Raw genomic sequence first — 20,699 nt, forward strand, 5'->3', positions numbered from 1 at the left:
TAAAATGTAGATCTGTAGAACAAACCCGTCAATGGAAGTAGTGATTGCATCCCGGCTTATCCATTCCAAAAGCGAGTGGAATCCAAATCAAAACTGGATCTGGATCAATGGCTGCCACATAGTCCCAAAGTTGCAAACTCGCAAGGGTCTAATTGGGAACGAATTTGAGTGGAGTAGGTAGATTAGATGGGCAATGCTCAAAAGAGGGGCAAAGTGGTGCTGGTGCTGGTGCTTGACAATAAGGAACCCCATCACCCTCGAGATCCAAGTGTGTGCAACTGCGCATCAAGTGGCCTTTCGACGAGTCACTGTGTTGTACAGCGAAATCCCAATAGCCAGTGGCTCTCTCGATCAAATCCCTTTCAGCTGACACTTGACCGAAATCCAAGGACAAGTGCCCAAAGGAGAGATTATCACGGTGATTCGGTTCTTGTGTATCGGAAAAAAAAAATTAGTGAAAACCCAGCTTCGATCTTGAGTTCTAGAATCTAAGGATGACAAATTTGCTGTCGTTTTCTCAACCAAATCCCAGCATTCTTCAATGCACTGTTCGACCAAATCCAGCCAAAAATGAATATTTTTCCTTTTTGACCTACACTTACGTGGTTCTTAACTGACACCAAGCTCCAAATTCGTTAATTTGCACCCGCGATCTCGGCTGGTTGGTACTTTGCCAATACAGCAGTTGCGCACTCCGCATGTGATTGGAGAGCAAAGTCCAGTTATTAGGTAAAGCCAAACCAAGTCTTCTGGGTTTGGTTCTTCTTTTGACTTGTGCTTTAGAATTCGTTTCCCTAGTTTAATCCGCTGCCAAGTGAGATTTGCCCGTCACGAACAAGCTTAGTAGACCAGTCGTCGTCAGCACACTCGCAGCAATGACGAATCGACGGCCCGAAGATCACTGAGAGATTTCTAGAATGACATCACGTGTTGTTCTTGAGGTGAACAAGGCGACTGGTTCTTGTTTCATTAACAATTGGTCTTAGACGTAATTGCTGCTGCACTATTGAATCGGGTGTTTGACCAAAAAGGAAACGGAGGAAAAGGTCAACTGGGCGACTTGGGTGACTGGCTGACAGCAGTTAGGACGAGTACCACGGAACGATATAAAAATAAGATGTAAAGGATTCAAAGTGCATGCCGGTGTTGAACCGGTCAACGTTGCCTAGCACGACGACGATGGCTTTTGAAGTTGAGCTTCTTCCTGCGACTAGAAAACCAGACGACTTGGTGCCGGGCGTTTTTTCTATTCCTCTTCGACCCAGAAGAGCAAACCACCATGTCTCTGATTCTTCGTCTTGTGCCCAAGCTATTCCTCTGCAGGTTTTTACTTCTTTCCGCTTGCTGGTTTGGCCTCGCTAGTTCTCAACAGAACGTCGAAACCTTCTATCCTCCAATCCCCACCGCCGCCGCCGCCGCCGCCGCCCCCAGCTCTCCTCCTCCTTCCATAAAAGACTCCCGCCAATCCCCTCCGCCGCTGCCGCCGCCGCCAGACTCGCCGCCCTCGCACAGGACAGTCGTCAAGGCCGTGGCAGCCACCGCGGCCAGCTCGCTGGTTGTCGCCACGCTCTTCTTCTTCGCAATCCAGAGGCGGAGAACCCGAAATGGTCCGGATCATGGATCGGCAGAGACGGGGCGCCTCGCACCAATGCCTCGCGGGGACTTCACGCGATTCGGAGGGAATATGATCAAGGGGCTGATTGTGGACGAGAATGGATTGGACGTTCTTTATTGGCGGAGGCTCCAGACAAAGGGGGAGAGGACTGGGAGTTGCCTGGAGAAGAGCCTGAGCAAAGTGGTCGTGCGGAGCCCGAGAGGCCATCGAGTGGGGGATGTGAGCGGGAGAAGAGACGGGGACATGAGATTTGACAAGCACACTCAAGAATTGCCATTACTGAGAGAAGAGAAGCTATCATCATCTTGTGAAGATAATGATGTTCGAGCTCGTGAGGACGCAATTAGTGTGAATGGAGCTTTGTATCCATTACCACCACCTCCATCAGCCAGAGTAGCGGCCCTCATGGCCGTCGAGAGACCGAGACCAATTCAACTGCCGCCGCCGCCGCCTAGGAAACCACAGGAGCCATTGATTTATTCTGCGGTTTCAACTGCTGAACACCCACCGCTACCAGTACCAGCACCACCACAACGTCCACCATCAGCAATGCCACCACCGTCGATGGCGCCACCACCCCAACCAACACCACCTAGGGCTAGGAGTACGCAGGAGCCAATGTCTTTTTCTGTGGTTTCAACTGCTGGACCGCCACCGCAATCACTACCAGCGGCACCACCATGTCCACCATCGGCAGTGCCACCACTGCTGGCACCACCGCCCCCACGTCTGCTATCAGCACTGCCGCCACCGCCGCCCCCAGCACCGCCATCACGTCCGCTATCGGCGGTACCACCGCCTCCCCCACCACCAGCAAGGCCGTCACCAGTAGCACCACCGCCACCTCCGCCGAGTAAACTGCGCGGTTTTGACTCATCCAAAAAACCACCGGCTGTAACAAAAGGACTAGAAAAGCAAGGGAAACAGGGAGAGCCTTCAGCTTCACCTGGTCAGGTGAAACTGAAGCCTCTTCACTGGGAGAAGTTTGACGCCAATGCCGATCACTCCATGGTTTGGGACAAGGTCGGCGATGGTTCTTTCAGGTAAAATCTGATTCTTTTCACACGCATTGCAGAGTTGTTCCTGAATGAATGTGTATGCAAGCAGTCACTTGTATGAACATCACACCAATACATTCAACTCTGAAGCTTAGCTAATGTAACAGTCAGAAGTCCAAAATTGCAGGCTCGACAAATCTTGGATTAATGTAATTTTGTGTTCACTTGCAGGTTCGATGATGATCTTATGGAAGATCTGTTTGGGTTCGTTCCGGGCAATCGGAAATCCGATCAAGAAAAGGAGACCTCCTTGGGTTTGGCTTCAACCACCAAAACTGACTCGAACCCATCCTCGAAAATTTTCATCCTGGACTCTCGCAAGTCGCAGAACATTGCGATTGTGCTTAAGTCCCTGGGAGTTTCCCGTGACGAGATCCTCTATGCGGTCACGGAAGATCAAGGCCTAAGCGTAGATGTCCTAGAGAAGCTCAACAAGGTTACGCCGACAAAAGAAGAACAGTCTCAAATCCTTCAATTCGATGGAGACACCACCAGACTCGCGGATGCGGAGTCCTACCTGTACCACCTCCTGAAATCACTCCCCTCGGCATTTGCTCGCTTTAATGCCATGCTTTTCAGATCGAACTTCAAGTCGGACATCCATCACCTGAAGGAATCTATCCGGACGCTGGAACTCGCATGTGAGGAGCTTCGTACTCGTGGACTCTTCGTAAAGCTTCTAGAAGCAATCCTTAAAGCCGGAAACCGAATGAATGCAGGAACTTCCAGAGGCAACGCGCAAGCGTTCAACCTCAATTCGCTAAGAAAGCTGTCGGATGTCAAAAGCACCGACGGGAAAACCACGCTGCTTCACTTCGTAGTGGAACAAGTCGTGCGATCCGAAGGGAAGCGGTGTGCTCTCAATCGGAACTATAGTTTGAGCCGAACGAGCAGTCATAGAAGCACCGGCTCAAGCACAGATTCGGAGAATTCACAACCCAAAGACGAAAGAGAGAACGAGTACATCATGCTAGGGTTACCAGTAGTAGGAGGACTCAGCTCCGACTTCTCTAACGTGAAGAAGGCAGCCACAATCGACTACGACAGCTTTGCCTCCTCATGCGCAGCTCTAGGACTCGGTATTGCGGAGATTCGGCAAGTTGCAGATCTATGCACAAGCGATGGCAGTGGATTAGGTGAGGAGCTGAGGAGATTCATCGCATCGGCGGAAGAAGAATTAAGATCTTTAAGTGAGGAGCAAAGGAAAGCGATGGAGTTGGTGAAGAGGACGACTGAGTATTATCAATCGGGAGCATCTAGACGAAATGGAGAGAAACCGCTGCACTTATTCATCGTGGTCAAAGATTTTCTTTGCATGGTCGATCAGGCGTGCGTCGAAATCACTCGGAACTTGCAGAGGAGGAAGACCGCCATGGTGAGCTCTACACCATGGTCGGCAACGCAAAAGTCACTGGCGAGGTCTCCCGCAAGGCTTCCAAACTTGCCGTCGCATTTCCTGTTGGAGAAGTTTAAGAGCAGTACTTCCAGCGATTCTGATGCAGAGTTCTGAAGAAGACTCTCGACGGTGGCGAATCGGTTGCCGTACATAGTTCTCATCACTGTATTCATGAATTGACCAAGTGATTTTTACCCCTCCAATAGACATCAGATTCTTTCACAAATCATCAATGTACATTGCCCCTTTTTTGTGATTGACAACATCTTGACTCATTTCTTCTTTCATTGAATAGCCAGAATTCTTTCGTTTTGTCTCAGCTTCAACATGGTGTCTCCCACTCTTTTTAACTTACGCCTGGATTACAGAAACACACATGAAACTTGTGTTCTTACTGAACAGAATTCAGATGCATTCATTTCATTTCCATGATGTTTATATCTCGAATCAAGATCATGAGAAGAAATCTTTCATAATTGATATCATATAAACATCAAATTTCACTAGCTCGGCGCATATAATTTCATGATTAACTACAGACATGTAATGTGACTAATGACACTAGAAAGAGAGCGAAACCTTGACTTCATTAAATTATTGAGACAGACCGACTTATCGACATTGGCTTATATTATTATCTGCTCTAGATATTCCTATGTACAATCCGCCACTCACCCTCGACTCAACATTGGATAACTGAGTCAGGGCATCGGTCCAACTTGTTCAGACATATTTCCTTTTTGCTTGACAAGTCCAAGCTTCATATCAGTAACACACCTTTCAGTCTCTCTATCCAATCATCTGTTCATGGAGAGCTTGTCGCCCTTCCCAAATCAACTTTTCTCGACCACGAGTTTCACTCTTGTAACCTTCCTGTAAACAAAACACATGCCTATCTTGTGAAATTAATTATAACCATCTACTTTAGCAGTGTTAATTCGGTTTCTGAAGACGGCAAGCTTGAAACACCATGAGTTTAATTCATGCCAAAATTAGGTAGCAAGGGCCTAGAAAAATCAGGGTTGGATTTTGCCTTACTATGAATTGGCAAAGCAATGACGGGTTGCGCCAAATTTGACAGAATGAAACTTTCAGGCTCGCCCATACCCAAGTCACACATTCGTGGCTAAGTCTTACTAGATGATAGTCGTTCTTAAAGTTCCAGAGCTCAAAAACAATATGATACGATGCCCAATCTGTGTAAACTATATAAATACAGAGAAAATTTACCTTAGCAAGACAGCTCTTTGATTTAGTTTGCCCCAGGTAAAAAGCCGGCAAGGGTGTAGCCTTGAAATTGAGACTTTGCCTTAATTTTTTCATCTCCTCATCCCTTTTTTCCTGGACAGAATCACTCAGCTTCAGGAAAAAAGGCCGTGAATCTTTATACTTATCGCACAACCATTTGGACAAAAGCAGCAGATCAAAGGAAAAGTAATCATCCAAAATCATCCAGGCCAGAGTCATTAAGGCTTTATCACAAGGACTTTCAAAATATACCACGACCGACAAAATCATGTGTATTGCTTATTTGTACCTTTGGTTTTGATTGAAGGGGTGCTTTCTCTACTTCCTTGAAAGTAGATTTCTCCTCCAGGTTCTTCCTAAACTGTTGTGAATCCATAAAGAGAGAGATAAATTTACACACGATGACAGGAAAACGAGAGGGGAATTGTAAATGATATTTCCTGCAATACCTCTTTCCTCTTCTCTGCCCGTCCATCACTTCTCAACCCAAAAGAAGACGGGAGGATCTTAGGAACCTTTTTACCCACACTTCCAGCTTTGGTTTGCCTGTTGCACGAGTTTTGCCTCAGTGAGATTTTGGGAGAATAGACCAACAAGCGAATCAACTCATGCAAAAAGAAACGGGTGTCTTATAAAGTCTTTATGCATAATATGGACCACGTTTTTGACATATCACCACATCAGGAATGGTGTAAACAGGGATCAAGAGAAGTTTCTAATTTCCCAAACTATCATGTTGATGATGCATCAAACTCATGCAACAGGACCATTAAGATGATAAGTTCTATAAACAAAGAAAAGACGAAAGCAGATGCAAACATATTTTGACAGAATATGGTTGCTGAATGTCAAATACCAAAAAGAGACAAGACATTCTCAAGAATGGATAGTATGACCCGGACCACATTAGGAGAAAAATACAACAATTAGATAGAAAATTTTAAACTGGACAGTCTCTCATAACCCAAGAGGCTGAAATGAAAAACAGGTATATTACGCATTACATAAAATATAACACTAATCATATAGGGGGCGCTAAGGGACCAAGTCCCATGAACTAACAATTCTGCTATAAAAGGAGAATATCCCATAAGCTATTGGAAATTTACTTGCAAAAGCCAGTACTAGATCCGTAATTTCATCATTATTATTGTTGTATAGGAACTGAGACTAATTTCCTTTTCAATCCAATAACAAAGTAAGCCTGCCAGCTCTTTCTATGAGCAACCAAACTATCCAAATGAGACCTTTTGTAAACTTGAATCAGGCAAATGATCGTTTCAGTTTGAACCCAAGGAAAACAAAATACAACTATCTAATAGCTAGTCTGCTTTATGTTAACAACACAAAGGAAGACAACTTGCTCAATGACATCACATTGCCCCCATTCAGTAGTTTCAATTTCTTTTACTTGCCCTATATTGTATCTGAGAATATACTAAGGCCTAAAAAATGTTAGGTTAAGAAATAACTACTGTTTTAAAATTCAAAGGGACTATCATAATTCCTATAAGCAAGCAAGCTTCTTCAACATGATCCCCAAGTATCGTATTCTAGCTTTACCCTTCTTTGCCTTTCTGTTCAGTCGCAGAATTAGGATCCCTTGCTTCAGTCACCAGTGAAGGGGCCTGCATGCGAAAAATTCCAAGAGAATCACACATTAAAAGTCTGGTTCAACTTCTTGCAGAGTAACACACACGCAAGTCCAGATATGCAAACTAGAGCAGCTCAAGAGTTATTCTCGTGGACATGACAACTCACTGGCTTTGGCACGGAAGATCTCTCTCCACAGAATGATTTCGACAGTGCCAGACTGCCCTGAAAAGTCTTGAATGCCCGTTTAACAATGTCCTTATCGCCCATTTTTTCCATAATTAGAGATTTCCTCGACGTGGAGATGTCAGATCGATTGAAATTTGTGAAATCTGAACTAATGGACACGTTCAGTGATTTAGAAGGAACTTTCTTGATCTCTACATTGAGAGGGTTCTTCTTCCGGGGTAACGTCGGGACTGTTTCCTTCTTTGCCGAAGGCTTTGCTGCAGATTTTGCAGCAGAAGCGGAAGTTGGCTTAGATAACCTCAGGGCAGATGCTTTGGACGACGACTTGACAACTGGCGAACCGGTCATTCCCTTTGTTTTCGCCGTGTTTCTCTCCTTATTGACTGGATTAATCTATGAACCATAAGCACGGAGAGATTAATGACCATGTCAAACTTAGAAAGCAAGTCATGATTCAGAAGAGAACGGAAAAGAAAACAATAGAAAGACACTTTTTTTTTTTTTTGGTCGAAATAGAAAGACACTTGATTGCCTCACCTTTTGAGGTTTCCTGATCCGATTCAATTTCACATTTTCCTGTAGAACCTTTTCAGTCTTGACCGTGTCATTCTTAAGATTTTGCTGAAGTTGCTTCGCTTCTGAAGATCCAATCGGAACTTCTTGTACTACCTCCTTCACAAATTCATCATCTTCTAGCTTTTCCAAGCTTAGGCCGTGTACGCTGCGGCTTGAATCTGGTTCTTCTGTAACTCCCTCGACCGGCAAGATTTGGTCTTCTTCCACTGCAGCCACAGCATCATGAATTTGCTGTTCAAGAGATCGTTGACCCACGTCACCCACCGAGTCCTTGACTTGCTCAATTACCGGACCCAAGTTCTCATCCTTCGACCCACCAATCTCAAAAACGGGCTCATCAATTTCACTCCCCGGATCTTTGCATTTTGGGTCATCCGATCCGGAAGAGCCATTCTCCATCTGCTTCTCCTGATTCAGCAGCTCTGCCTTTCGGGCAGCAATCTTCTTGTAATGAGCTTCAAAGTAGGCTTTCTTCTGGGCAACTGATCCGGGAGTTGCACACTTCTCAACCTCTTCCAAGTACTTATTCGGCGAAAAAGACGACCACTTCTCCCAAGAGAGCGAATCATTCTCGAACCTACCGAACGAAACCGACACTTCAAGAGCAGCATTTGAAGCTAAACTCTCAGCCATCTGTTCGGATCACAGCCCAGGACAAGAACCACCAAGATGGACAGAGTTCACCAACACAGTCCAAAGCTAATTAGAACAAACATTGCACCCCCCGAGTTAAAGGATAAAGAACGGAGATACGTTCATACAACAGTCAAGATTCAACCAAGTGGGTTCTTGACTCGACAAATCCAAAGCAAAAACGGAATGTTACCTTAATCACGATTGCACTGCCAGACGACAACTAGAGAAGGGACAAACTTTGTTCAATTATAGGCACGATGACATGATGATGAATGGGGCAATTTTTTTTTGTTTCATGAGTCGGGAGGGGAGATCATCAGGAACCATGAGGACAAAAAGAAGAGGCACATGAGCATGTGTCTGAGTAGTGTTGCTTGTCTGAAAGACTTGCACGGTCTCTCTCCTCTCCCACACAGCTTCTGTCACACGGGACTCGAAAGAGAACCTCGTCTGTTTGTCGTACTTGGCGAGACACCTAACGTGATGAAGCCCATGATGAGAAGTGAAGGTAAGAGAATTTCTTCACCGCCACCTCTTCATAACTTTCGTCATGTTTTTCTCGCCGCTTTTTACACGGAGCGATGTCATTTTAGTAAATACATATCGTGAAGGCATTCATTAAGCAATCAAATAGCAAATATTCGTAATTTTCAATGTGCCCCCTTTTTTTTTAATCAAAAAGGGTTGAAGTCGTGTACAAAAATTTAACGTCGGGAATCTAATGTCCATATTTTATCATTTAATAAAATATTAAGGAATTTAATATTCGAGCGCTCGTCGATTTTTAAGATTAGGAAGCCAATCGGTTTAATTCAAAGTGAGAACACAATAATTTTCTCATATATTTAAGCAAAGCAAGGCCAGCATTATTAATCATGAGCTCTGGACTTACAGAACTAGTGATGATTTTAAAGCAATCTCAATGATAACCTTACGGAGACCAAGGTGTTTTGCGAAATTTAGTCCCAACCACTAAACCTAAAAGTTCCGCTTGCAACGGCTAATATGTTCCTACGAATGCGGCAAAAACCACCAAGCCAGTCGCCCCCTTCGTTTCCGAATAAACTCCTTGCACCTGCAAGTCCTAAGTTGCATTGATAGGCCCCATCGGTATTAGGTTCAATCCACCCGGACGGTGGAGGATCCCATCTGACCAAAGTCCGAGAAGAGTCGAAATCATTTCTCTAAAAATTCCTTTTTCCCTGTACCCAAATCTCTTGAAAGAACTCGATGCCTAACTTGAGCAACGACAATCCCTTTCAATCTCATGGTAACGAGTAAAAATTTCCAAGGAAGCATCTCCAATGCCGATCGCGCGACCTCCGTCATAATTCTGCCCCGTTTCGGTTCCTTGGCCGCGATCTCCGGTCGAGTCAAACAACGGTTTCCGTAACTAGAAATTAAGCATCTTCCCCTCAGCAACGAACTGTTCGGCTCAATAATGGAGCTGAGCAACAGGAGCTTCTACCAAAATTTCCAAGTGTAGTTACCTCTTTTCGCAACCATTTCTATGGTTCCCCTTTTTCACTCTTCTGCAACATTCGTCAGGACCAGCCAAGGCACACACAGTAATGAGATTAGGAAAAAGGAGACGGTCAAGCGAGGCCCACCGCTGAAGGGGACTCTGCTGGAACACGTTATGAGCCGCTGATTCAACGACGCATCTTGCTTCTCAACTCCCCGTGGGCCACGAGATTGATATGCTTCAACTAACAGGACATGGATGCTTAAACCCCCCCACCTCCAAAATTGAAGATTTTTTCCTCATGACAATGTATAAAAATTTGCCCAGAAGGGCCGTTCCATCAATGCGTATGGAATGCGAAATACCGTGAACTCGCCTTCATCTCGTAAGGAAATTTCTCAGGATTTGGGACCGAAACCGGCGGTCTCGTGAAATACAGAATGAGCTTTAAATTACGATTGCGGTCTATGGAGGTTAGGAAAAAAGGCGTGAGCCGTGCAGAGAAAGACGGGCTCGCTAGCGAAGAATCTCTGTGCGTACTTCGACGTGTTATGACTATGAAAATTGAAGTGTAAGTCCAGCAGGTAAAGGGCAAAAAAAAAAAACAATTGAAAGTTGAAGCATAAGCAAGAGTGGGTACGAGCGGATGTTCTTGGTAGATGGTGGATGAAAGGAGGACTTGATTTCGTACTTGTTCTCGGCTCGAGTCACTAAATTTTTGTCCTGATTTTGATGGTTCAGTATGGTTAAGTGCTTTAATGTGGAATTTATGTTAATATGTCTGAGTTCTTACGATTCGCCTTATATGAACTCTAATCCAAGCGACTGTTCCCCTATCATTGTGTCATCACTTTGGCAATAAACTATAATCCAAGCGAGATTGCAGTAATGGCCCGTTAATTGTCCTTATTAATTTGTGCGAGAACGAGTCAAATCGATGCACCTTGAAAAGGTTGGGTGCTTGACTTTTGGACAAATGAGGATTTGACCTTTTCGTTCACTCAATTACCGAGATCACTCCAAACTTGCGTTCCTGACTTGCGCTCCTTCGTCGCGTGCTTCTGAAAAGCTCGTTATACGCCGGATTACCGCTAACAGCATAAACTGCCGAAAAGGCTGGGTTATAAAAGATCGAATTGTCATAAGCCTTGTAAGGCGTAACATGTAGATTTTGCCAAACGTATTAGATTTGAGCCTTTAGTTTGTTGTGTTGGTCATTGTATTACCTCCTGGTTCTAGTTTTGAAGTAATTAGCATTTCATTTCATCGTTATCTCGAAGTTACTAGCTGAAATTTTATAAAAAAATAAAAAAAGAAGAAAATTTGTCGACTCTCTAGCGAGATGATGCTAGGTACAAAGAGACCGATCACAAAATTAACTTGCTAATTGGGAGATTACAAAATGGGTATCAAGACAAGTGAGTTATATTTAACCACCGATGGGATTGGCAACATATGTTAATATGCTAACTTCATGAACCAATTTATGATCCCCCCCAAAAAAAAAAAAAAATTCACGAACCAATTAGTTTGACTCAGTGTAAGGCTTATCTGGTTATTTGTTTGTCCAACGTACGTGTCAAATACACTTTCCTATCCTGCTGTGTGTTTCGGCTGCTGTAGAGATCGAAGTGAGAGCATCCTAAAGAAGCTTCTGCCGGTTTGAGCCACTTGGGCAATAGACACATAGCACAAGTGACTTGAAGCTCAATCGCTTTAAACTTGCTTTTGCTCCTTTTCTCCGATTCCTTTTTTATGCTCTTAAGCTACTCAATCCCACGATTTCATTCCATCAAAGCATCACTCTCCCACAGCTTCTATATATAACATGTGACAGGTTCTCCCAAATCCTATCCAGGCACCAAAAGCCCATACCTTTATGTCTATGGCCATCGTTAAGATCACACCTTCCCCTCTTCGGACGCTGGTCGTCTTAGCCCTTATATTGAGCCATGCCCGAGCTGATCCGGATCCGCTTCAAGATTACTGTGTTGCAGACACGAGCAACCGGCACTCTTTTTGGGTCAATGGTGCGCCCTGCATTGACCCGCATTCAGCTAGCGTTTCCCACTTCACCACTTCTGCTTTATCCAAGCCAGGCAACCCAAAGGCCAACCCATTTGGGTCCAATGTCACACTTACAAACATAGCCAATTTGCCGGGGCTCAATACCATGGGCTTGACCATGGCTAGAGTTGACATTGCGGGGAATGGTCTGGTGCCACCCCACTCGCACCCGAGGGCCTCGGAGGTGACCATTTGCCTCGAGGGGGTGATCGGTGTGGGCTTTGTGGACACTTCCAACCGCCTGTTCACGCAAATACTACGACCGGGCGAGTCATTTGTATTCCCTAAAGGTTTGATTCATTACCTCTACAACTTTGATTGGACGAACTCAGCATTGGCCATCTCGGGGTTCAATAGTCAAAACCCAGGTGCCCAAATTGCTTCACTTGCCGCATTCACAGCCAAGCCCGGGATACCCGACAAAGTACTAGCAACAGCGTTCCAGATTACAGGGCAAGACGTAGCCAGAATTCGCAAGAACCTTGGTGGATGAAAGCTGTCTATACTAGTATAAACTGCAACATGTAGCTGTTGCTTGATTATTCTAGTTAGCACGAAGAAGTTACCCAATTCTAGTTTGTGGAAAAGCATGCTCCACATGATGAAGGTTTTAACTATGTAGGATGGATTTGATCGGTTGACTTGTTTTAATGGTGAGCTTGAATATGAGAGCTGACTTGTTTTAATGATGAGCTTGAATATGAGAGCATGTTACGATGTCCAATGGCCTAATCTTCACAGAATTTTGGCGTGAAAATGCTTTGCGCTACTTAAAAAGCATGGCAAATGACATGCCCAACAAGAATATAGGAGACCAACTAAACATAAGCCGGGATGAACTCCGTGAATTTCATTTTCATGCAAAAAACGTTTCACTGCAATATTCCAAATTCTTGCAACCATTACTCTTTCCATCAGAATCGTATGCATTTCTACACTCAAATTAAGATAATAGCAATTAAAGCTATGACGATATCTGTTGCATCCGTTGTGATATCGACAGCAACAAATTCATCAAAGACCTAATACCTGCCATTATTGAGCCTCACAAATTCCGGGTCACAGAGAAAAGAAAATTGAGTCTTTTAGACGGAAGTCGACAAATCTCTTTTCGACATGCCTAAAAGCAAGAAGTAAACAGCAATACCACGCAACCAAATATCAACAGATTCACCAGTGACTACTTAGTGCTTTGTTTACAAATACGTATCCTTTTGTCATGTAAAGCCAGTAAGGGCACTGAGAGACTCGAAACCACTAGAAAGTATATTGTCTACCAAGTAGACTACCCTTTATCTCACTATGAATTATCTGCCACAAATTATAAGCCGCAGACTCTTCAGTGCCGCCTAGCAAAAATCAACCAAATGAACTCTATAGGCATGGTGCTGATTAGATTAACACAAGGGAACATTAAAAGCTGAGAGATCTCGAAAATTGCAACAAGGATGGATAAGGAAATATTCAAATCCTACACGGGAAAATCACGAGTCTGCTCACTTCAAATCAATATAAACTGGGTGAAATTCACTGGACTTCATAGTGGCACACCTATCCAACCAATAAATGGAAAAAGGGCACCAGATGCCACCTAGTGGCCAGTGCAAGCAACAGCCATACTAAAGGAGAACGGCCCAAAGAAGATTAATAGCCCCCAACGGCTGGTCCAAAGCTCTTATTGTGTCAGAGTAAAAGTGAATTTCATCAATGCTCTTTTATTTTGGCAGAACACAAACAGCACAGCAACTGCTAAATCAACGGACTGCTTCAAAAGGTCGCTACGATATGTGTTCAAAACAACTTTGGCACATTCATGAAACTTTTCAAACTCAAGAAAAGAAAGCAACCAAGAAAACCCCAAAAAATAGACGAACCGTAAAAAAAAAAAAAAAAGAGTCGAGCAAAAAATGACTGTAGTTCGCCTCTGCTACATATACCAAAAGGCAAAAAAGACAACAAGGAGGCCACAAATTGGCAGTCATCTTGGTCCCGCCTGTTATTCTTCCTTATGTTCGCAACTTTGGCATCTGCAGAGGTCAGAATAGTTCTTGATGCTTCCCAGAAAAATTCAATTTCATGGAAGCACAGCTCTTACTTCTTTCCTGTCTGGTCCAAAGCTCTGCAATAGATTGAGAAATCCAAGATTACAGATTGAAATATAAAGATAATTATCTACAGTTAAATAATCATTTCTGGACCTTTCTACACACACACTTTCATTCTCCATGAGGGGTACAAAGTGAGAACAAATGAATTAATCTCAATACCAAATTTATTTGCAGTAAGTCCCTTAGTCAACCATGTCAAAATTCGATCTTCACCGACTCATTCCCAGATTGCAGATTTATTCTACATACAACAAGAATTTCATACATCCAGGTGCAGAAAGTGCCCTATTCCACTCTTTGATTTACTTCATTCATGCAAAAGATGTAATTAAAGTCCTAAAAAAGAAAAGTTCCAGCAACATTTTTTTTGGTCACTTGGATAGTATTCTTATGCAAAAAGAGTTATCAGTTGGACTACAAAGAACAGTGAGATCTCATGTTCGTCTCATGCAAAAACTAATGCCAGAGCATTCTGACACTCAGATAGCTATGAACAACAGACATCCTTCATCTGACCCAACTGATTTCACTGCATATCCTCAACTCATGTTGCAAGTTTGTTTTAGAAAAAGACTAGTTTGACGGTATAGGTATGTGAACACATAATTATTTCTTTTTCAAGACCAAAAGCAATTTTTCAAGTTGAACCTTCAAAATGATAGACCACTGGAGTTCTATCTCCGATACCTTGGCCCACAGACTTCATATAAACCTATCGTACAAAATATTCAGGCAATATTTGATTGAAAGATATCTGTAGAAACATGTTTCAGCATATCAAGTATCTGCTATAATAAGCAAAACACTTTTGTTGTAATTGGAATTTGGAAGCACTACCAACTACGATATAGCACTGTGCCCCATCTCACTGGCGAAGCCAACAGCAGGCCCAAATGAAAAATTCTGAAAGAAGAAACTCCCTATACATGATAAATGACATAAAACAAATCCAATAAGAATTACCTCAACTCCATAACCTTTCACATACACATTTGTGAACAGTTCAGATGGATCAGGCATTGGACTTTCCTGGAGAAGAGGAAAAAAAAACGTGATGGCATCAACAATAACAAGTGAGGCAATTACTTCCAACAAATGCTAAGCAAACTAACCAATTAGATTGTTAAATTTGCTCAAGATAGTTACATCCCAAGAATCAGAATAATCTGCACATAGTTCTTACCTTGGCTTGAGCAATAGCTTCATCAACCTCTTTTCTTACTTCCTTCTCGATATCCTAAAAGATGTAAATATGAACAGCAAATTAGAATGAGAAAGGAAGGTAGAGGCTTCAGTATCCACATTGCAACATTCTTTTGGAACTCGAAAATGCTTCTTCACTATCTTCGGTATAGATGAACTTTTTAGACATTTAAGCATGCAAATTACAGAAGAATGAATGCTAACCATGTGCTATGTATACAAGAATCCAGATCAAGAAAGTTACCTTCAGCTCCTTTTCTGTTGCCAGGTCAAGAGATAATAGCAGCTTTCTAATTCTTTCAATTGGATCACGTTCCTGAACGGTAAACAATAAAAATATTAAATCCCGAAGTCAATAATGGCACATATCCTTATCAACCAGAAATCCATGTATTCACCTGTCGTACGCCACTGATTTCGTCACGAGTACGGTATGTGCTCCCAGGGTCTGACATGGAGTGGCCATGATACCTATATGTGTCCATTTCAAGAATCTGAACACAGCAACAAATGTGATGATGAATTGGTATTTGCACTAGCTTGCTAACACAGAAAAATCCATACTTTATGCACTGTAAATACACGATGAACTCTGTTGGCTGAGCATTGCTATAAATAAGTAGGTTATATCAAACTAACAATGTTTTTAATTATGAGATTGAAGGTACATTCAACAAATTTCAAAGAAGAAAGTTAAACATAAGCTAACAATAAGTTGCCCTGCAGCCTCAAGTATTCTCCTCACTCACTCAAAGCAAGAGCATATGGGAAAGAAGTGTCACTGATTTTTCCAGGTGTCGCCCAAGAACAGAAAAGAAAATTGCAAAATAGAGAGAAAAGCTTTGCTAAGCTGCAGACAGCTGGAAGGACCAGCTGCTTGAGAAGAACTTGCCACCAATTCAGCACCAAATAACATCCACATTTCTTGCATTGAAGATACAAGTGCCATGAGAAAATGGCTCTTCAGAGTCCTCTAATTCTAAGTTTCATCACGTGAATCCACAATATAGAGTATCTAGAAACCTGGATCTGTGGATACCAAATATCCTTTACCCTGTCAAACAACACCTGAACCATGTGGATAGTCTCCTCAAACACAGTAAATTTCAGCATTTCTCTTCATTTAAGCATGGTTTGATTTCTTGCAAGAGTAAGTCCACAATGAATTCTCAAAAGGCATGCCCGTCCATGAGATAGAGAGATCAAGGCAGATCCATACTCCTACATACCATCTAGGTTCTATCATGTCAAAACAACTGCGTGTGGCCAAACACTTAGTAACAGAGGTTAGAGGAACTATCAAGTACAGCCAAGGCAAGTAATTATTAGTCAAGAGTAACAGACCACTTACATCTCAATTTGCACCTACCTAGAAAACTCAAGCAAACACCAGAAATTCTATACTGCAACTTCCTGTAAGAAAAGAGTGGACAGAGAACAAGCCAAGTACCATAAGTCTTTGGGTTGCATTCCTATGAACAGGATATGACAACAAGGATGCTATGACAGTGGCCTGATCACCAACTTAACTCCAGGAACTTCTTATTCTTCCAAGTATCCATAATGCTATTAATGAATGAAAATGTATCCTCCTTGGCCATTTCTGGCCCTACGTTAGCAAATTAGTTTGTGTACTTAATCACAGAATGACACCCTGACTATGCAGCACCAGTAGGGGGAAAAATGGATGCCGCATCAATAAAACCGAGCTCCCTTGTCCCAACCATGCTCAACATTTTTCAAGCCCATGCATTCCCATGAAGTTGGGCCACGTAACAACTCACCTGCCACTATTCCCTCCCAAGAATGTCCTAGATATCACATCCTTCATTGAAAATAACCTCAAAAATTCTACTTCTGTAATGTCCGATGCTGGTAATAACCATTTAATAGCCCCTTAAAACAATCCACATCCTTTAGGAACCAAAACATATCTTCAATTTCTGTGTTTCACTTTCAGTAACATGGATGCTAGAAGCCTCCAGCCTATGCTCAAGTCACCAAGATCATTTACCCTCATCATTCTCCGCTTCCTTTACTTTGCTGAATCCCGCAGTCTATCTTTTTGTGGAACACCATCCTGGCAACTATGGTAGCAATTTGACTATCTCGAGAGGGCACTAATTAGTAGCAGTAAGAGACTACCGGTTTGTCGACGAGATACTAAAGAAGTGCCGCTTTTACTTTGATTAGTCTTTAATAAATGGGGGTGCACGCCTGCATGGCATGCAAAGCAAGGGAAAGATATAAATTGCACCTATTGCAAATAAATAGAAACTGTCCTCATCTCAATGACTTACATCCTCCCCATATAACTAGTGGACAGCTCTAAGAGGAACAAGATGCCATCTCTAAAGTTGACGCTAACAGCAAGGATAAGCATCAAGCTCATGAAAACACTAGTTTATGATGATTAACGAGCAGATAAACACGTAACAACAAAATAAATCACTCACGATAGGGCCATTCTTCAAAGCATGCTCCTTAGCAAATTTGCATGCCTGTTTCACAGCAAGGGCATCCATACCGTCCACCTGCAGTAAAGGACAAACGCTGAACTAAATGAGTCAGAAGAAAGTGCAAGTGTGAGAAGAAGTATATCACAGAAACTTGGGTCTGTGAACAATGATTTAGCACTGGAATTGTTAGGAAAATAGAGTACATGCTCCAGCAACCAGTTAAGAAGATAAAGGCATACCTTTGAACCACCACAATTCCACAACATCAAACATCTTAGTATACTGCAAGCTGTTTTCTTCCAAAAATAACATAGCCTTGTAAATTTCAGGCACTACCAAATTTCCCAAAATCATTCAACTCAGTACTTCAGCTGTCAGCACGCCAAACACTTTGTATAAAATATTTGAACCTTCATAACAGCTACAGGTCAAGATCAATTAAAGGTCTTCCCGAGTTTTGAAGATTAGATACAATTCCGAATTCAATGCCACCGCACATTGAGTCACTCTTTGAGGTGATATCATCAATATGCTACAATCTTTAACAGCACAGGATCTACACTCCTGAATCTGGAACAACTTTAAGAACTTTAAGAGCAAGGCCAGCCAAGTAGAACTTGCCTACATGTAATTTATTTCCATCCCTCCCTCATTTATCTCTTAACAGTACAGGACAACTTAACACAAGGAAGATCCCATCTCATTGACATCAATCAATTCACCCTGGCACCTAGTAATTTTGCAACATGCATAGTACTGCTCAGAATGATGAGAATCCAAACAATCCTCTCAACATACATGCACACAAGCGCAGTGCACCCACAAACACAAGCGCAGAGCACCAAGAACAACTTAGTGAGTTAAAATTACATACACTAACCCAACTACTATCCTTTATCCTGATAACAATTCAGTATACCGTGCACCGACTCCGAAACAATTGGAACAGCCAGCAACAAAAACAAAACACATAGTAAAAAAAACCAAAATAGGACAAAAATAAGGAAAAAATAATTCATTAAACAAACAGAAAGCTTATTGCTGTGAATGCGAACAACCGTTGAGGAAGAACGGAATGAAACTTAGAAATCACCTTTAAGCCCGGTACGTAATCTCCACGTTTGTAATATGAAGGACTCTTCGCAGCTCTCCACTCTGCTGTCCCCATTCCATCTGCAAATCACATACGGCAGCATGACTGACTATCCACTACCGCGAAAGCAATCGCACAAATTAAGACCCTCAAAATCTTACAGTGATTGTTCTCGCAGACCAAAATAGCGGGCAAATCCCACAGCGCGGCCATGTTAAGCGCTTCGAACAACTGCCCTTGGTTGGCAGCGCCATCGCCATACAAAGCAAAACTCACGCTTTCGTCCTTATTATACTTCTGTGCAAAGGCCAATCCAACACCCAACGGAATCTGAGCCCCGACGATTCCATGACCGCCGTAAAATCCAGCTTCCTTCCTGTAAAAATGCATCGATCCCCCCTTTCCCTTGGAACAGCCGGCCTGCCTCCCCATAAGCTCCGAGAACACCTCCAGGAGAGTGCCCCCGCGGCCGAGGAAGGTGCAGTGGTCGCGGTATGCGGTGATGATGCAGTCCTTCTTGGTGATGGCGGCCTCCATGCCGATGGCGACGGCCTCCTGCCCGTCGTAGAGGTGGCAGAACCCTCGGATCAGCTTGGCCTTGTAGAGGGAGTCGGCGGCGATCTCGGCGCGGCGCATCAAGGCCATGAGCCGGAAGAAGCCGACCAGCTCCTGGCCAGTCGTCTCGACAGTCCGCGACGGGGCCTCGCATCTGTGGGCGGTGAAGGGGACGGAGGTCTCGACGGTGATCGGCGTGGTGTCCGTGGAGATCGAGCGGCGGAAGAAGGAGGAGGAGGAGGAAATGGCGGCGGCGAGGGGCTTGAGGAGGTTGGCGTGCGGCGTAGACGAAGCTGCCCGTGATAAGGCCATGCCTGGTTGATTCAAGTGGGGAGAGTGTAGAGATGCGGCCGCGAGCCGGGAGAGAGCGACAGGGAGAGGGAGGGAGGGAAGGAGGAGGTCTGGTTTGGTGGGCGTGAAAGCAGGTGGGCGTAGAAACAGCACGCGAGATTAATATAAAAAAAAAAAAAAAAACAAGAATTAGCGCTGCTGGTGGAGGATTCGAGTTAAAATGACATCGTTGCCCTCCTAGGCTTCACCACTGAACGCTGGCATTGGCAGCGTTGGGTATTGGTCACGTGTCACGCTAATTGCTTATGTTATAAATTCGAGCGATCGACCCCAACCGGCCATCGCCGGCGTTCGGGGGCTTGGCCCACATCCAACCTTCCACCAAAATAAGCACGAGGTCGATCAACCCAACTTTTCACAAAATTAAAAGCCTGAGTTCGACCCTAACAATGTAAAATTAGGCATGGGGTCACGAATTCCTTGATATTCAAAATCCAAATGCCTAGTCAATTGACGAAATCAAGGTCCTTAAAATCAAATTAATGTTAAAAGAACGGGCTACTCGTGCATAATTGCTCGAACCAGTAATTGATTAAGTGAATCTAAATCTTTCTTAATCGATCGTGATATTTAAATGACTCACGATGACTAATTATATTGCAATGACATCCGACCTGACCGAGCCACCTAGGCACGACATGGTTCGGATGTTATTGAGTTGTGCAAGCTACCTCGACGGTGATCGGTCTACGTATAGATAGCAACAGGCTAGCCGAATCCATCGTGTGTCGGGCTCATTTTGTGTAAAATTTTATCGATCCGCTTTTCGTCGTCTCAAATGTCGGTTCTTGGCTCTTTTTTTTTTCCCCCTTCTCTTCCTTCCGTTTTGATGCTGAAGTTTATGGATTTCGACGATCGCTTTCCGGCCGAGTTCTCAACCCATTTGCATTAGCAAAATTTTGCACCGCTGAGTGTTGTTGACCTTTGACCACTCCGATCAACGAGGGCAGGATGGGAAGACGAAGCGTCCTCACCCGAGCCGCGATGGCGTTGAGAGAGCCATTCGGATTCTCCCGTACCCGCCGCGAAGATACTTGTCCATCCGGAGACGACGTCGTTTTGACCCGTGCTCGTCCTGAGAAATGAG

The 20,699-nt window shown here is 43.7% G+C and overlaps 4 protein-coding genes across 7 annotated transcripts; 2 read left to right on the forward strand and 2 right to left on the reverse strand.

Annotated features, from left to right (window-relative positions):
• The first annotated feature begins 671 nt into the window (after nucleotides 1-671).
• On the forward strand, nucleotides 672-4,328 carry LOC115757528 (formin-like protein 4). Its single transcript, XM_030697797.2, has 2 exons — nucleotides 672-2,658; nucleotides 2,845-4,328. The coding sequence occupies exons 1-2, from the start codon at nucleotides 1,280-1,282 to the stop codon at nucleotides 4,181-4,183; spliced, it is 2,718 nt and encodes a 905-aa protein (XP_030553657.1). The 5' UTR covers nucleotides 672-1,279; the 3' UTR covers nucleotides 4,184-4,328.
• Nucleotides 4,329-4,511: 183 nt separating this feature from the next.
• Nucleotides 4,512-8,775, reverse strand: LOC115757535 (protein WVD2-like 7). 4 transcript variants are annotated; one of them, XM_030697820.2, is made up of 8 exons: nucleotides 8,502-8,775; nucleotides 7,637-8,308; nucleotides 7,079-7,492; nucleotides 6,881-6,945; nucleotides 5,767-5,863; nucleotides 5,607-5,678; nucleotides 5,300-5,428; nucleotides 4,512-4,942 (listed from the first exon to the last, which is right to left on the reverse strand). In XM_030697820.2, exons 2-8 carry the CDS (start codon nucleotides 8,306-8,308, stop codon nucleotides 4,859-4,861), a joined length of 1,533 nt encoding a protein of 510 aa, XP_030553680.1. In that variant the 5' UTR covers nucleotides 8,502-8,775; the 3' UTR covers nucleotides 4,512-4,858. The 4 variants fall into 4 exon arrangements, with proteins under 4 accessions (XP_030553680.1, XP_048137460.1, XP_030553687.1 ...); XM_048281503.1 differs by having other exon boundaries at nucleotides 8,437-8,503; XM_030697827.2 differs by lacking the exon at nucleotides 8,502-8,775 and having other exon boundaries at nucleotides 5,300-5,410; nucleotides 7,637-8,492.
• A 2,867-nt stretch (nucleotides 8,776-11,642) lies between these two features.
• On the forward strand, nucleotides 11,643-12,559 carry LOC115757555 (germin-like protein subfamily 1 member 1). Its single transcript, XM_030697850.2, has one exon. The coding sequence runs from the start codon at nucleotides 11,656-11,658 to the stop codon at nucleotides 12,334-12,336; it is 681 nt and encodes a 226-aa protein (XP_030553710.2). The 5' UTR covers nucleotides 11,643-11,655; the 3' UTR covers nucleotides 12,337-12,559.
• A 928-nt stretch (nucleotides 12,560-13,487) lies between these two features.
• On the reverse strand, nucleotides 13,488-19,699 carry LOC115757548 (pyruvate dehydrogenase E1 component subunit alpha-1, mitochondrial). The gene is made up of 8 exons (XM_030697839.2): nucleotides 18,868-19,699; nucleotides 18,707-18,786; nucleotides 17,611-17,688; nucleotides 15,553-15,648; nucleotides 15,399-15,470; nucleotides 15,135-15,188; nucleotides 14,915-14,980; nucleotides 13,488-13,962 (listed from the first exon to the last, which is right to left on the reverse strand). Exons 1-8 carry the CDS (start codon nucleotides 19,571-19,573, stop codon nucleotides 13,918-13,920), a joined length of 1,197 nt encoding a protein of 398 aa, XP_030553699.1. The 5' UTR covers nucleotides 19,574-19,699; the 3' UTR covers nucleotides 13,488-13,917.
• Between the last annotated feature and the right edge of the window lie 1,000 nt (nucleotides 19,700-20,699).

Source organism: Rhodamnia argentea, chromosome 6 (assembly GCF_020921035.1).
Source record: "Rhodamnia argentea isolate NSW1041297 chromosome 6, ASM2092103v1, whole genome shotgun sequence".
Taxonomy (NCBI): Eukaryota; Viridiplantae; Streptophyta; class Magnoliopsida; order Myrtales; family Myrtaceae; genus Rhodamnia; species Rhodamnia argentea.